General features: G+C 45.7%; 1 protein-coding gene across 19 annotated transcripts in view; it reads right to left on the bottom strand.

The window, feature by feature from the left end:
- LRRFIP1 (LRR binding FLII interacting protein 1) overlaps window positions 1–3,023 on the bottom strand; it is a 115,708-nt gene extending 112,685 nt beyond the window's left edge. For 10 of the 19 annotated variants that reach the window (XM_030016780.2, XM_030016781.2, XM_030016782.2 and 7 more), the window contains exon 1: window positions 2,870–3,018. In XM_030016780.2, the coding sequence (XP_029872640.1) occupies window positions 2,870–2,959 (90 nt within the window). In that variant the 5' untranslated portion in view covers window positions 2,960–3,018. Of the gene's footprint in view, window positions 1–2,869 lie in introns of all 19 variants that reach the window. The other 9 variants (XM_030016756.2, XM_030016757.2, XM_030016758.2 and 6 more) reach the window with 4 other exon arrangements.
- Between the last annotated feature and the right edge of the window lie 11,967 nt (window positions 3,024–14,990).

The following is a 14,990-nucleotide window of genomic DNA, read 5'->3' as shown; positions in this document are numbered from 1 at the left end:
TGTAAGAGCGGACACCCAGAAAAAAAATAACCTCAGCAATACAAGCTAGGTGCGCACACAGCAAATCCCGAGTGGCACTCATCTGTCTCCATTAGAAGCTCAGAAGACCATGTTCTTATGTCAACTGTATTTATATATTTGCCATCCATTTAATTACGATGCAAGTCAAACTCAACAGCCAGATTTAGTAGTACGGTACCACTCTTCCCTGATGGGCAAGAAGATTTACAGTAACTGTACCTTCTACCGCCACTCTAAACACGTCTAGATAAGGGGATAAACTACTTGCAGCTGATCTAGCTCAGAAATTGCCTCAAACATTAAAACTTACTACTACTGCTTAACATGACTAATACTATTACTAAACCCCTATTACTACAATATGCTTCACTTTTACCATTTCCTTCCGCTTGCTTAGTTACTTCCTCTCAAGACCGTTCTTGCATCCCGTGGGGGTGAGGACTGCCTTCTTCACTGAACGAGGCTCTCTTTTGATCTACACAAGACTGCATGTACACAGCAAGACATCCTGGTTGCAAATTCAAAAGAAACTTATGCTTCAAGTGAGAGGAGTTTAAAAGAGTTTTTACAAGTCTTAATGTGTCCCTATAGAAGCACGTAGCAAAGCAATAACTGTTGTTTTTTCAAGGTGTTCTCACAATTACAAAATAAAACTGGAAAGTGTCAAAGCAGCACAATCCTTTTGGAGGAAAACCAAAAGGAGAGAAGATGCACACATTTCAACTTACTCCCAGAGATCCCAAGGTAAAAGTACCTCTATGAATAAATCTGGTTTGGATGCTCTTTTAGGCTCCCATCTGAGCACGGCAAAATGAGATTCTAGAATCTGCTGATAACTTGCAAGCACCTGTGGCTTCTGGATAACAAAGGAAGACCAAAGGAAAGAGAAGTGTGAAAACCTATGCACAAACACAACATGTCTATGTCTCAGCTTTGCCTGAACACCTGTGAGGAAGGCTGGAAGAGCCAAAATGTCGGTAACCCTTGTATCCTTCTTAACATGAAGGCTCTCAGTATCTTTATTAGGAGAAGACAAAAGGCTTACTTTACATTTTTAAGAGTTCTTAAGATCATACAGAAGGATTCATCTGGGATCCCTTGTGTGGAAAACAGGCAGTTAAACAACAAAACAATTATAAGTGCATAAAACCCAAGACAGAGTAATGCAAAGAGTTAAAATAATATGGGAAAATGCTGAACCTTGAACTTGGCAGTTCACAGTTTTAGCACTCAAGGGAAAAGATAAAAGACGTGCTTGTGTTGGGCTTTTTGACCAAATGGGGTTGTCCTTTAAGCAATCCCCAGAAGAAAACAAAACAAAACAAAAAACCCCCACCACACAACACCACAATATTTGAAGCCTCAAACCACTGCACAATACAGTGAAAAGCGGCATATAAGCAACAGAAAAGTGAAAGCAGGAGAGAAACATGCAACAGAGAAGGACAACCTAGGCCCCCTGTTACAGACTGATGTTTTCCTTGATCAAATGACAGCACAGGCAGGACACAGTTGTGGAATTTAAACCCTCATCCCAAAGCAATTCCTAGGATGTTATCATGACTCAAACTCTAATAGACAGCACAATCACTCTTACTTGCTATCTTCTGTCCAGGACATGAGACATTCTTGTCCTCCTACCTCAAACTCCATCCCTAGGAACTTTCCTAACTTCTCATCGTACTGTCACAAAAATCTGACTTCTGGAAACACACTATGCGAATCACTCACAAATTAGTCTACTACATGTATTCCAAAGATGCTACAAACCACTTCAAAATGGTACACAAGAATAGTAAAGGCTTCCCATGTCATGGCTGCCATTAGTTATGTTACAGCTAACTCCATCTAACAGCCAGTTGCCACCAAAAATAAGCTGCACATTAGCATTCATCTGATCCTGCTCCAGCTGTGATTCAGGAAAGGAAACCGAGACAGACTTAAATCTCTTGTAGAAGAGCAATTTGTCTTGTAACCCATCTTGGGGTCAGACCAACATGAGGCAGGGAGGAGACACATATAACCAATCCTTGGGAAGGAGGATGGACACCTACAGCAGCAGCCAGCATTGGATCAACTTAGACACTGTGAAGAACAACCCCACCAAGGCTTATCCCGTTCTCAGGTTGGGGTTGCCCATCTCCCCCATTGGAAGACTGTAGGAAGAAGGATGCAGAACAACCTGCATCAACCTTAGAAAACGTAATAACCAAATTCATGTCATCCTATTCACCACTGAACCAATGCAACTGTATGCAACAAGTAAGAATGAGGAGGTAGAAAGAAAACAGCCATTGCCTGGTTTTAACTGTTTAAAGCCAGATGAAACACAATGTAGTGCCTAGTGAGCAGCAAGCCAAACTCATTAAATATAAATATAAGCCAGTTTCCAAGTTAGATTGTACACTTGTGCCTACACGTAGCATCACCTCGCAGACTGCTGGTTTACATTTTTTCATTTATCCATATCCATAAAAAACCCGAGTGGCCTATTTGCTGGTTCTCAGACCTTAACACCAACCTCAGCAGCAGCAGACAATTAATTTCCCCTCAATGAGGGGCTGCAGTGGGGAGGGATCTCTGCCCGGGCTGGCACCGTACGCCGTTTTCCTCACAGATAAACACTTTTAAGTGCTTCAGACTTAAGCGGTGCCCTGGCATCACGAAAGATGCCGACACCGCTGAGATGAATGCGATTTTTATTTCGCGTTTCATCAACCTGCCCTTGAATCGCCGTCGTGCCCGTTGCCTGGGGGCGCGTGCGCGGCGGCTGGGGGAGCCCGGGAAAGGGCGGGGGGGGGGAAGGAGGGAGAAAGGGGAAGGGGGGTTTTCGCCGCCCGCCGCTCACCTCGCGGGCGATCTGGTTGAGCGCATCGTCCTCCGCCGTCAGGCGCTCCCGGTTCGGCAGCCGCTTTCGCCCGGCCCCCTGCGTCCCCATGGCGGACCCGCTCCCCCGCCGCTCCCGGCCCTCCCGCCGCCGCCGCCTCTGCCCTTCGCCGGCGCCGGCGTGAAGAGCGGGGCCGTCACCGCCCCCCGCCGCGCGCATGCGCCGCCCCCCCCCCCCCCGCTCTGAGGGGACGGACCGGGCGCCGCCTCACGCCCCTCACTAACCCACCCCCCGAAAGCGGGATGCGGGCCGGGAGGGGCGGCTCGCCCGATCCCCTCGCTGCCCTTCCTCCGCAGCAGCCCGCTCAGCCGTGGGCAGCCCCGCCGCCGCGCTGGGGACCCCCTCCCCGCGGCACCCGCGCCCCTGGCCGGGCACAGCCCCGGGCTCCCCGGTTTTCGCAGCCCTCCGGCGACTTGCCCTCCCGAGGCCTCTTGTCCACAAAGCTGAAGAAAATGTCCCTGAAATCGGGGAAACGGACGTCACATCCTCACTAGCTGTGAACCTGGGCAGTTTCTCTGCCACAAATACGGAGGGAGTGGGCCAGAAACCTGTCTCCTGCCCCAAACCCTCACCCGCCTCGTAGCCCCGTGGGATCCCTTCAACCATTAATTTTCATGTTAAGTATAAGTGGACGTGATTAATTCTGGTGTCAACTACATCAGTGCTCAATTAATTCACATTGACAAGGAGCATGTATTCTCTGACATTCCTGCCACAGCCCTTGTACTTCAATTTTCACAATAATTCCTCAAATACGAGTTGTAAGTCTCTCAAGCTGAGGACACTGAGCAGGTTACACAGACGTCTGACAGAAAACAGGGCTGCAAAACCCACCCTCCCCCTTACTGACAAAGACCAGCAAGCTGTATTTAATCTTTACGACTTAATTTTACCATGGATTCAAACTTGATAAAGGTAAAAGACAACGCCTGCCTGCTCTGGTCAGCCCAATGTTTATCTGGCAGTTTTCATGTACAACAACCAAGATTTGGGTCATCCTCAAATTCAAAACTGTGAAAAGCAGTTTAATATATCATCCCTTCCCATGAGGGCATGTATCAGAGCATAAAGCAATGGGTGGCTATATTAGGAAAAGAAAAAAACCTAGTTTTAGCAGAATCCCTTTCCCCAAGAGGGTACAGATGCCCTCCATCAGTCCCAGGCTGGTACTTGTTCTTCAGAAACTATTTAATTCTCACGTGTTGCTTTTTATATGAGTGACATCAAGGTGCCTATTTATAGCCAGTGCCTGTGCTGAAGCGACTGTCTCCGTGTGATCGCCCTCTGCTCCTCCGCAGCATGGTGCCTGCACAGCACCCGGCACCGCACGTGTCCGAACGTGGCAAGAGACCACGCAGACCTTGGTGTGCAACCATTGACTTCAGAGTAGATGAGCAATGGAGAGTTCCTAATGAAGTCTTCCTGATCAGCCACCCTGACAGGCAGGTCCCCTCCTCACAGCCCTGGGATCTGCAGCCTGAACAGGAATCCCTCAATTTTTGATGTTTTCTCCTGTTTAGCATCGCTTTCAAGAGGGAACTCAAAGCCCACCCTCTCCTTCACCCTGCCATCGCTCCAGCTCTCATTCAATGTCTACGATGTTCTTAGAGCAGCCAAACACTCTGTCTTATTTTCAGACAGCATCTGGGCTGTGCGTGCACTCCCCTCTCATGTTACAGCTGTTTTGGGAACCATGGCTCTTCTGATGACTGGGTAGTGGTATTGCATTGATACTGCCTCTTACGCCTGGGACTGTTTCTCTTTACAAGAAACAAATTGTTATTTTGTCAGCAGAAGCTGATAGATGAGTTCCCCACCTTACTTGGGCATGGGCATTAAAAACAGGTCACATCCTGAGATTTGGCATCAAGCTTACTCTGAGCTCACACAAGTGGAAAAAAAAGCACCTGCTCTGCAAGGCAGCACAGGGGCCTTAAAAGTGAGCTCCGACCCTGCTATGAGGGCAGAACCTTGCTGTGTCTGGCATTCCTAGATATCCTGCATGCTTCCCTTCTTCAGCCACCACAACTCCAACCTCACCTCCCCAAGACCTGGCTTAGCACTATCATCCTTTCAGGCTCTGCGTAACTTGTTCACTGAGCCCTTATCCTTGTATTTGCCCCTGCCCTTTGAGGAATTCTGGCTAAAGAGGCGGGGCAGTGCCTTATTTTTAGGTCCGTGTTGCCCAGGGATTTCAGCCACCTGTGCAGCTGCATCACTGTATCCATGCAAGGAATTTCCAGTTCAGTGGTGCAGTAAGATTTGCATCAGTGCTGTTTGCCTTACTGGCTGAAAGCCTTACAGAGGCTTGGCCTTACAGCCAAACTGAGGCTTGTGCTAGACAGGTTTATGTCTGAAAACCTACTGTTGAGAGGGCTTTGTGAAAAAGAGAGAAAGAAATTAAAAAAATAAAGCAGAGAGATTGGAAGAGAAGAATCTATTGGGTGACTGCAGCCAGATTTCAAATCACACATTGAACATGTGCTGCAGTGTCAGAAATTCTTCTTTCTTCTTGCATTCCAGACACATATAGTAATTTTTTTCTTTTAATATAGTCAAAATAAGCCATCTTGTTGTAAAAATACTATACATACAGAATTTGTCCAAATAAATATGAAATAATGATTCAAACACGTTAGTTTTGGCTATGCTATGAAGTGCAGTGAGTGCAGCTGGAAATGAAATACTGAAATGTACATTTCTTATTTTAAGAAGCAACATGAAGTTGAGGCTCGTTTTGTCTTAGAGTCATAACTGTGATTAATGATACTCGGACAAGACTGAGTGTCCCGTGCCAGTTTCAAAGGGCTCTATTTTAAGAGCGTAGTACGTACCTCATTCTCCAATATCCTGTGTACAAGGAGGCCATTTGATGCAGAGCACACCCCAAAGACACAATTTTCCCTTTGTGCTGCTCTTAAACCAAACTGTCCTGTAAAACCTCACTCCTGAGAATCAGAACACGTCATCAGCTGTTAAAACTGCTGCTGATGTGCTCAACAGACCACTTTTACATAATAAAAAGGATGGTTTTATATTCTGTGCAGCAAAATATGATTACATCTCTATTAGCGGCAAGCCCTGGGATAGGCAAATCCAGTGGCTAGCTGACGGTGTTAAAAGAAAACACAAGGGCACCTCTCTGCTCCACCACAAGATCACGGCATCTGCTAAATGAGAAATGAAGTCTGACAGCTTTAACAAGATGTCCATTAGTCCAAGGAGAGTGGAACGCTTAAATACCTTGGAATATCTACATTTAGGGGGCCAATATTTCTTATTGTTAAGATAGGTGGAACAAGCAGAGCTCCATTAGCATTGTAACATTTTGCAAACATAACAGCAATGCTATCCAGCAGGGTCTGTGGATTTATTAATGGAAAAAAATTACATCACAGACAAGTATGTGCTGGCACTGGAATACTGCAGAGAAAATCACTGGTGCAACTAAAGGGCTTGTACTTTATTAGACCTCCTAAAGAGCCCAAGATGATCCTCTTCAGCAAATCAGACCTCCTGGGAAAAGCTTTCAGATGTTGTTGCCACATTTGAGCAGTGTCAAGACGGGACTCAGGAGACTCGTAGTGTCCATGCAGATTTTGTCCGGATGAGATTCATTACTGTTGCTTCATCTCTTCAAGTCAGCAGAGTCGCTATTTGCATCAGCAGAGCTCTGGCACGCTGGGAACCTTGCTTAGCTTCCTTGTGTCTAGCCTGGGGCTTGTAGTTTCACAGCGACTTACCACAGCAAAGCCGTAACTGATAACTGCCTTCCCAGGTGGTCCAGAAAAGAGATCTATGAGCTTGGGTTGACCAAAAAGAATACAGTCCATAAAGTGATAGGCTTCTCAGCCAAGATTTAGGAGGGATGGGAAAAAAAAATATCCCACAACAGCAGCAGATAACTATCTTGTTCCCTTTTTACCAACAGCAACTTACTTGCTATACCAAAGATGTGTTTTTTTCCTGAAGAGGGCTTATTTGCTGTCTTCATCTTGCCAAAACCCCTCAGTGACTTATTGGCCTCCTCTAGTCACCTTGGCATGTCATGAAAGACAGTTTTTCATCTGTGAATTTTTCACAGGTCACTGAAGATGCCAGTTTGGGGGTCTCAGAACTGGATCCCTTTCAAGGTTGGGGAAGAATCTTCCTTTGGAGGAAGTTTTTCAAATGTTAAGCTTGGGGTTGATTTCATTTAATATTTTCATTAGCGCCCCGACACAAGTAAGACAGCACTAATGAAATATGCTGATGACACAGTGTTATGAAGCATCACCAATAAAGGAGGATAAAGTCATACAAGAATGGGAAGAGGTTAAGGACTTGAGAAACAGGTGGAATTAAATCAAGCAGACAGCAAATAGCACATCAAGGACTAAATTCATGATCTCATCCACTGTAAAGTATGGAAGAGGAGGAAGTTTTGGAGTGATAAACTGGTCACAGGTTGGTTGTGTGCCACCATCACAACACAAACACCAAAGAATTACATTCAATGTTAGAGCACTTCAGGTAAGGGTCTACCAATGCAAATATTTATACCATTGCACAATCATCCACAAGACCTTACCTAAAATGATGCCTGCAAGTCTGCTTTTCCATGTGAAGAACTCAAACTTGCATGGCTGTAGAGAGAAAAGCTCCTAGGATAAGCAGCAGGAGGACCTTTCCTGAAATGAGAAGGGGTTGGCTTGTCTAGCCAAAGGCAGAACAACTGCATCTCTTTTCTATAAGCTGCTTTGGAGAAAAGGCATGGGGATGATGCTATATAAAGCTTAGAGCCAAGTTAGCACAAAAGCATACAGCTAAACAGGCCATATATAATTGTAGTCTGGAAATCAGAGGTTTCTTGCTAAAGTTCTGGACGTGCATCCAAAAGCACGTTTTGGGGAGCTGGGATGAAGTATGTTAAGTCTATGGTAAGCACTAAACTGAGAGTCTGCCTGCCTTAACGAGCACTAGCCCAAACACTACGGGCTCTCCACCCTGCCACAAAACTTGGGACATGAATATCCATCACAGCTGACACTGCAACAGCCCCAGAGATGTTGTCCTGGCCCCACTGATCCTCCTGTTTGGAGGACGTAAGCCAGCCTTCACCAGACCAACATATGCAAGTTCTCCATTACTGTGCCAGGCAGGGAACTTACCTGCAATTTGCGAACTGTCACCAAGCTCACTCAAAACTGCCCATCTTGGGCTAAAAATGGGCATTCGCTCAACACGGCCTCTGTGGACCTAATCTAATTAGCAGCAGACACGCCACAGCTCAGACTGTTTCAGCACAAAGCACAAAGCAAAGCGAAGCCAGCTCCACAGCAGCTGTAGTTGCAGGGAGCCAAACCTATCCTAGGCTGCTGAATAGCAACCGATTGCCATGCCTGGCTCGCAAAGACGGCCTGTTATGGTCTGCCATTTGCTATCTGTGCTCCTATCTGCTATTCCCAGCCTGCCACAGCACCACAGCGAGCTGTAAAATCTGGCTGTTTCTCCTCCTTTGGCTTCCCCTCTTGCTGTGTAAAAAAAGCTAAGTTTTAAGAGAGCCCGGGGCTGTTTTCAGAAGAACCTTCTAAAAATACATCATACATGTCTTCCACCTAGCCTAAACCCACTCACCATTTCCTACCTCAAGTGCTATGGGGATAAAATCCATTCCAGACTGTGGGATGCTTGGGTATTACAGTGACAAGACCTGCATACCCCCGCCTTTTCTTCCCAGAGCCTGGGTGGAAGGCAGGCAAGAGATCAATATACATATTTAATTTGGGAATACAGCCTCTACATCTGTCCAAAAAAATAGTCTGAACTAGTTAGTCCTTCACCCAGACAAAATCAGGATGGCTTCGGCGAAAACAATGCATTACATCAGCTGAAGCAGCTGAGGAACTGGCTCTGCATCACTTTGGGATTTATATATCAAAGCATTCCTCCTGCCATTGTGCCGGTGTCCTCGCCCTGCTGACAGCGTGTAGACACGAGAGCGAGGAATCATGTGGCCTTGCTACAAGGGCTCAACGCTGTCTGCTTATTTGATTTTCCCCGTGGTTTGTCTGCTCCATGCTGTGTGGCCTCATCCACTCCCATCCCAAATGTTGCAGAGTTAAGCTGAGCCACATTTTCCAATCAAGCTCTCCAGGTTTTCTTAAACTCCAGTTGTTTTGGACTGCAGTAAAACATAGCCACAACACATGGTCTAAAAACAACCAATTGTTTGTAGCACACCAAGTGCTTGCACTAATTAGTCATACTGTTCCATAAAATGGCATATGAACATCATTTTGGAAAACTTATGTGAAACCACATCACAGTTTAACTCCCTCAGCTGGAATGGAAGAGGGGGAAGGAGATGCTGTTTGTTGTCTCTGTGGAAATCCATCCAGATTCATCCAAAGTGCAAATCAGAGGCAAAACATCCCTTTTCTCAAGCGCAGCAGAACTTAACCGTGCTCTGCTTCTAACCATCTTCCACACTTGTCAGGGATGAGGTATTTTCCTGTCACCTATTTTACAGCAAAATGAAAAATTGCCACATCTCTTCTCAGGGAATGGTTCCAACCACTTAACATCAAACAGAAGAGCAGCTGTGTCTGATGTCTCACGGTTCTGCATGATGAACTGAAGCTGTGCATCACTACCCCATCTCCCATCACCTCTCCGGTCACTCACCTACATAGAACAGCAGCAAACCAGCGGTGTCAGCTAATAATTCCTGGTTTACCTAAAATAAGCTGTGCTGGTGCTAAAGGATTTCAGATTCCAGCTGTGATAATCACTAGCAGGGCAGGAAGGCAGGTCATTATAGTTTCCTGAAATAAAGAAGTTTGCCTAAACCAGGAAGTGAAAGAAGATACTGGTACAAAACATTGGAGGAAACGGAGACAAAACACTTCAGATGTTACAGTGTGTTAGAGTTGGTGCATCTGATTTTAAGTCGTAACACATTTTTCTGGCATCCCTAGCATTCCTGTTTTTCTGTGCACAGTGACGGATGAATGGCATGTGGGACTGACTCATCTGCCCAGTGCGCTTTCCCTGCCCTCTGCCTCTCCCTGCACCCCCAAGCCAATTCACCCGTTAGTTACTGCACCCCATCCCAGCCCTGCAGCAGTTACTGTGCTCTGCAATTTTCCTGTAGGCTTCTCCACAGCATTAATTATTACGTCTCTAAACCCCTTCTGATCTTTCCCTGTAGGAATGTGAAGGAATTAGCTCCTCTGTTCTCCATCAACAAAGAGTCAAAACGGTCAGGCAAGTGTTGTCAAATTCTCCAGCGTTTAGTTTTCCCTCTGATTGTAGAAATAATTAAAAGAAGAATTTTTTTCCCCAAACACAATGTGTTGCCACAGAACCCTTTCGTTTCAGCTGCATGTAAAAATAAATAAATAAAGCACTGAATACCCCAAACTGGACAGAAAGCAAAATGTGTGCTTGCATCTAGAAACCACCAACTTCCATAGCTGGCTGAATGGCTTGTCAAGGACTGGGCTGGAAATAGATGCCAGAGACAGGAACAGAACAGCCTCAGCCACAAGTGTCTGCTTTTCCTTTCTTTTGTCTTCTGCCTTTCCTAGCTGTGCATTTCCCTAAGGACAGATACTCACTATATAGCTACTTATTACAGGGTTTCCAGTCTTAAGCCATGTAGTAGGGCTGGGCACTGTTAGAAGGAGGCATCTCTCCAGGGATTGACAGACACCGCCTTTGTTGCCCAACCTCAATTTCTACAGAATTTTTCATCCTGACCTTGTAGCTGTGGTGGCAGAGGGGAAAGGCAGGAAAGAGACTTCTCTGCAGTGGCCTCTTTTGGGGCAGTTACTAGTTTAAGTTTCTGAAACATTCTGAGCGCATTAGTGGCTCAACTCAACTAATTAAAAATTCCCAAAATAATTTTTAATACAATTTTCAATTATAAAAGGAGTTGCTCTAGGTAACAGCAGATAATGGTTCCCCCCTCCCCCGAGGCATCTTCGTTCCTTCCTAGTTTATTGGTAATAGATGACTCATTTCACCTCTGCATAACGGAATGACTGCTTTACTACTCTTCCAGCAGTGGCTGGCATTAAATGAGGTTGCTCAGGCTCATACTGATGAAATAATTTCTATTCTTGTGCCTTTATGGACCATGCCTGTAACACCCAGTCCATGAGACTGAAAACCAGCTGAAAACCAGCCAAATATTTAGATGTGACCTGAAAAACGCAAGACTACGATGTGGCCACTGGCCTGCTGCAAAGCATGGAGAGGCAAAACCCATCATAAAAAGCCCTATGAACATGTCTGTACTGTACATCCAAAAGCTGGGTGGGGACTTCAGGGAAACTAAAATTATATTCACACCCACATGAGCTTTCCAAGTCTGTGCTAGACAGCATTACTTAAATATTTCTCTTTCCAAGCACCTGCAAAACATTTTCAGTTGCATTCGTTACAACTGTCTTGCAAACACAGACAGATGAAACACTTCTGTGGGAGATTACTGAGCTGGGAGCAACTTTTGGCTGTCAGTGATCTCCTCTATAGGCCTTCGCGTAGAAAGGTACCACCAACAGCCATTTTTAGCCTAGTTTCCTAAGGGAACATGTGTGACCACTCTGTAAGAGTGCGCTGGTCCTAGACTAATAGCTTAAGCCAGCTGACCAGTTGCCACCAAGTTTATCGGAGAGGTCAAGGTCCCTCGCGAACACGAGATCCCCACTGGCAAAAAAGCAGCACACAGAGCTCATGGTAGGCACTGGACCATGCACGAGGAAGAGAGCACTTAAGTGCTTTAATCATGTAAAACGCTGCAAAACCTGCACCTTGTTAGATAATGATGTCTCTTATTTCACAGAACCATTTCCTTCATTTCCATACCCTTCAGGACCCGGCTCTCCCTTTGAAGTCAGGTACCCAAGCTAGAGCCAGAAGTCTCTGCATCGCAGCTCTCTTGGCAAGGTGGGCTGGACTCGTGGAGGGGTGTCCTCCTGGCCAAGCTCTGCTGAGTATAAGTGAACATGAAGTTTGGGATAAGCAAAATGTTCGGTGCATATATTTTCACTAGAGAAAGCCACAGGTACCTTTCACAAAAGCCGCAATTTACTTATTAAACATATGGCAAGAACAACTCCATGCATTAAAAGGGAACACTGACTACTTTTCATATCTTTCCACCCCACCTCCAGCACCCTCAGCAGGGGCTGTTCTTAGCAACTGTTAAACAAGTTTTTGAGAAATCCCCTATAAATCACAAGGGATTGTATCTAGCAGGTAACCAGTGTGGGTAGGTAACTGCCTGCAACAGTCTCTAGCCTCTAGCATGGCTCCTCTCAAGAATAAGGAGGTGTGTGGCAGACGTTTCCCACCTCAGCACATCCCTATGCTTCAAGGCTATTTATTGTGATCCGTTAAGTGTAATTTCAAAGGTGTAAACAATCTGTCTTTTCAAACAGGTAGCAGGCAATGCTATAGGAAAACCTTTCTTGTGGTTCACACTTGTATTCTTTTTGTAATTTAATCCCACTATACTTAAAATGTTTATTGTATTCAGTAGTTATTGTCCCTCCTCGGTCTTTAGCACATGCTAATGTTCACCATCCCTTATCATCTGGGAGCCATTAATATTAAGCTTGTTTAATGTTTCCGAGCCAATCTCTGGAGTGTTTTAGCAATGTTAATAATTAATACAGGAAGACTAGCATTTTAGAAGCCTGAAGCAGTTCATGGCAGGCTTGGTTTTGAGCCTCAGTGTAAATGATGTGTTTATCATTACAACTCCACCTATGCTCAAAATATTTCTTAACTCTCTATCAGTGCAACAGTGAGAAGCCCAATCTTTTTTCATTAGCAAAGGCACAATCCTTCCTCCTCTTGAGAGTTTTGAAACTGACAAAATAATTTTTTAATGCTCCATTGCAGTGGTGACAAACTGTGCCTGTATCATCACAAGTGGGCTACCATGGGTCTTTGGGCTACCATGGGTCTTCGGGCTTCAGCAGATGGACTTTGCATCAGTTCATGACATTAGTGCAGGCACAGAAAAGGAGAAAAAACAAAGGCCAGGATGCTTAGAAAAAGCATTTGCATTCCAAGCTAGGCCTCTGTGATTAACTTCTTACCCATATTTTCTATGAGAACCATCATGCAAACAAGGGATTACTGTTTAACAGCACAGGTACAGCGAACAGTTTTGAGAACATAATTTATTGTGACCTCTGGATGGATCAATTACTTTGAATTCATTTTGCTTACTGTGGTTTCAGATGTTTCTTCTTGAAACAAATAGGCTTTTAAAAATAGAAAAGCCCCAGCTTATTTCTGAGGCTTTGTATCTGCTGGCCACCGACAAGGGCCAGGCTGGCTTGCTCAGCATGCCCACCTCTCTCAAAGCTGGCCAGGGGCTCCCTGGACCAACATTTCACAGCCCTGCTCAAATGAGCACAGTGAGGAGACCAGCTCTGCAAGAGCAGGGTCGGGACCACAGGTGGAGTCTGATCAGTGAGCTCATTTATAGCAATACCAGCTAAACCAAAATAGTTATACCCCAAAAGCAAGGCATGCTATATATACTTGCACTCAAGTGACTGGTTCCTTTGAAGCTGGCGGTGCAGAGAGACAAGTTGTCTGTCCTACAGCTGGTCCAGGAGCCAAAATCACTTAGGCAAGGTCATAATGAAAGCCACATTTCTATGACCATTCATTCTGGGCTCTGCATGCCCTTTGCCAGCTATCTAAATCTGACCATAACCTCACTTCTGTCCAGCTAGCCAGAGCTCACAATAGACAGTGTTGGCTTTGCGACAGCATCAATACAACGGGCAACGCTCTCGGAAAGCCTGGCAATACAGAGGCAGCCCATCGAAGCCTATATATAGAGCAGTTTGCAGCAGCAGAGGGTTTACATGAGGTCAGCAGTGGCCCGTGGCCACTGTGGGCTTTCAGCATAGCCCAGAGCCCTAAAGCCACCAGACCATGGCACAGGACAACAGCAGGATTCAGACACTATCAAATATGTACCCCATACTTTCTAAAATGCCTGCATAGATATGAATATGCATTGTAGATACGCAGCTTTCTGAAAAATCAAACAAGGATTTCCAGGCCACTGTATCTCATACTCATACTGCTCTATCCCTGTTGTGGCAACTTCAGTCTGGACAGGTGTAACTTTAAAGCAGCTCTAGCAAATCCTGGCTCTGTGGTTTAGGCCAGAAAAGTTTCACAAAGTCCTTCCGGTGTAAAACATATTTTTTTCTGCTCCTCCACATACCCCAGCAGCAGCAAGAAAAAAACGCAAAAGCCACTTGCGCTTTCAGACGTTTTCTTCAGAGACCAAGAGGCAAGGCAGACAGCACTCCTCACGGTATAATCCGGGCAGCTGAAACACGCTCCAGTATCTGTGGCTGTTCATTGTCAAACCAGCCAAATTCAGGAGTGAGGTCACAGCCACCTGTGCCCATGCGAAATGGTGCAGCGGCGCTGCGATGTGAGCAGAAAACAAGAACCTAGAGGTACCCAAGCAAGCAGCACAAACAGTGCTGGTACATGGCAGGGCTGCCAAGACCATAGCCATACTCTTGAAACATGCTAAATAAGAAGAAATGGGAGCATTTCGGATGAAAACTGACCGATCGGGAACAACTTCACAGTATTCGGGGATCTTGGGTGTCCAAAAATGCCAAAGCTGAGGCTAAGCAGTTAACAATTTCTGAGCAACACAAGGTCTTAGTGTTGGTTCAGCAGTGTGGGAGCCTCGATGGAGATCAGACCTCCTGCACGGGGCTGCCTGCACAGAGCACACCAAGGAGCACAGGTAAACCGAGTGGACAAGCCAAGGCGAGTGGGAGAAACAAGTGAGGACAGACAAAATAACTCTTCCCACAGGCAGACAGCAGACAAGTGGCAAAGCTGAGGTTTTAGTCTTTCTTTTCAGATCGGGGTAGTGCCCTTATTACTGGACCCTGCTGCCTTTTCTACCCAACTGCTCTTCCTTAAGCAAGGGTTGATTTACAGTGCTTATATTGATGAGCTAATGCTTCCTCACAACAGTCAGAGTCAGGAGGTACCAAGTGCTACACAACCACTGAAAAAGAGCCCTCCAGGAGCT

The sequence above is a fragment of the Aquila chrysaetos genome, chromosome 6, assembly GCF_900496995.4.
Source record: "Aquila chrysaetos chrysaetos chromosome 6, bAquChr1.4, whole genome shotgun sequence".
In the NCBI taxonomy this organism is placed as follows: domain Eukaryota; kingdom Metazoa; phylum Chordata; class Aves; order Accipitriformes; family Accipitridae; genus Aquila; species Aquila chrysaetos.
This window is presented reverse-complemented; position numbering and strand designations above follow the sequence as displayed.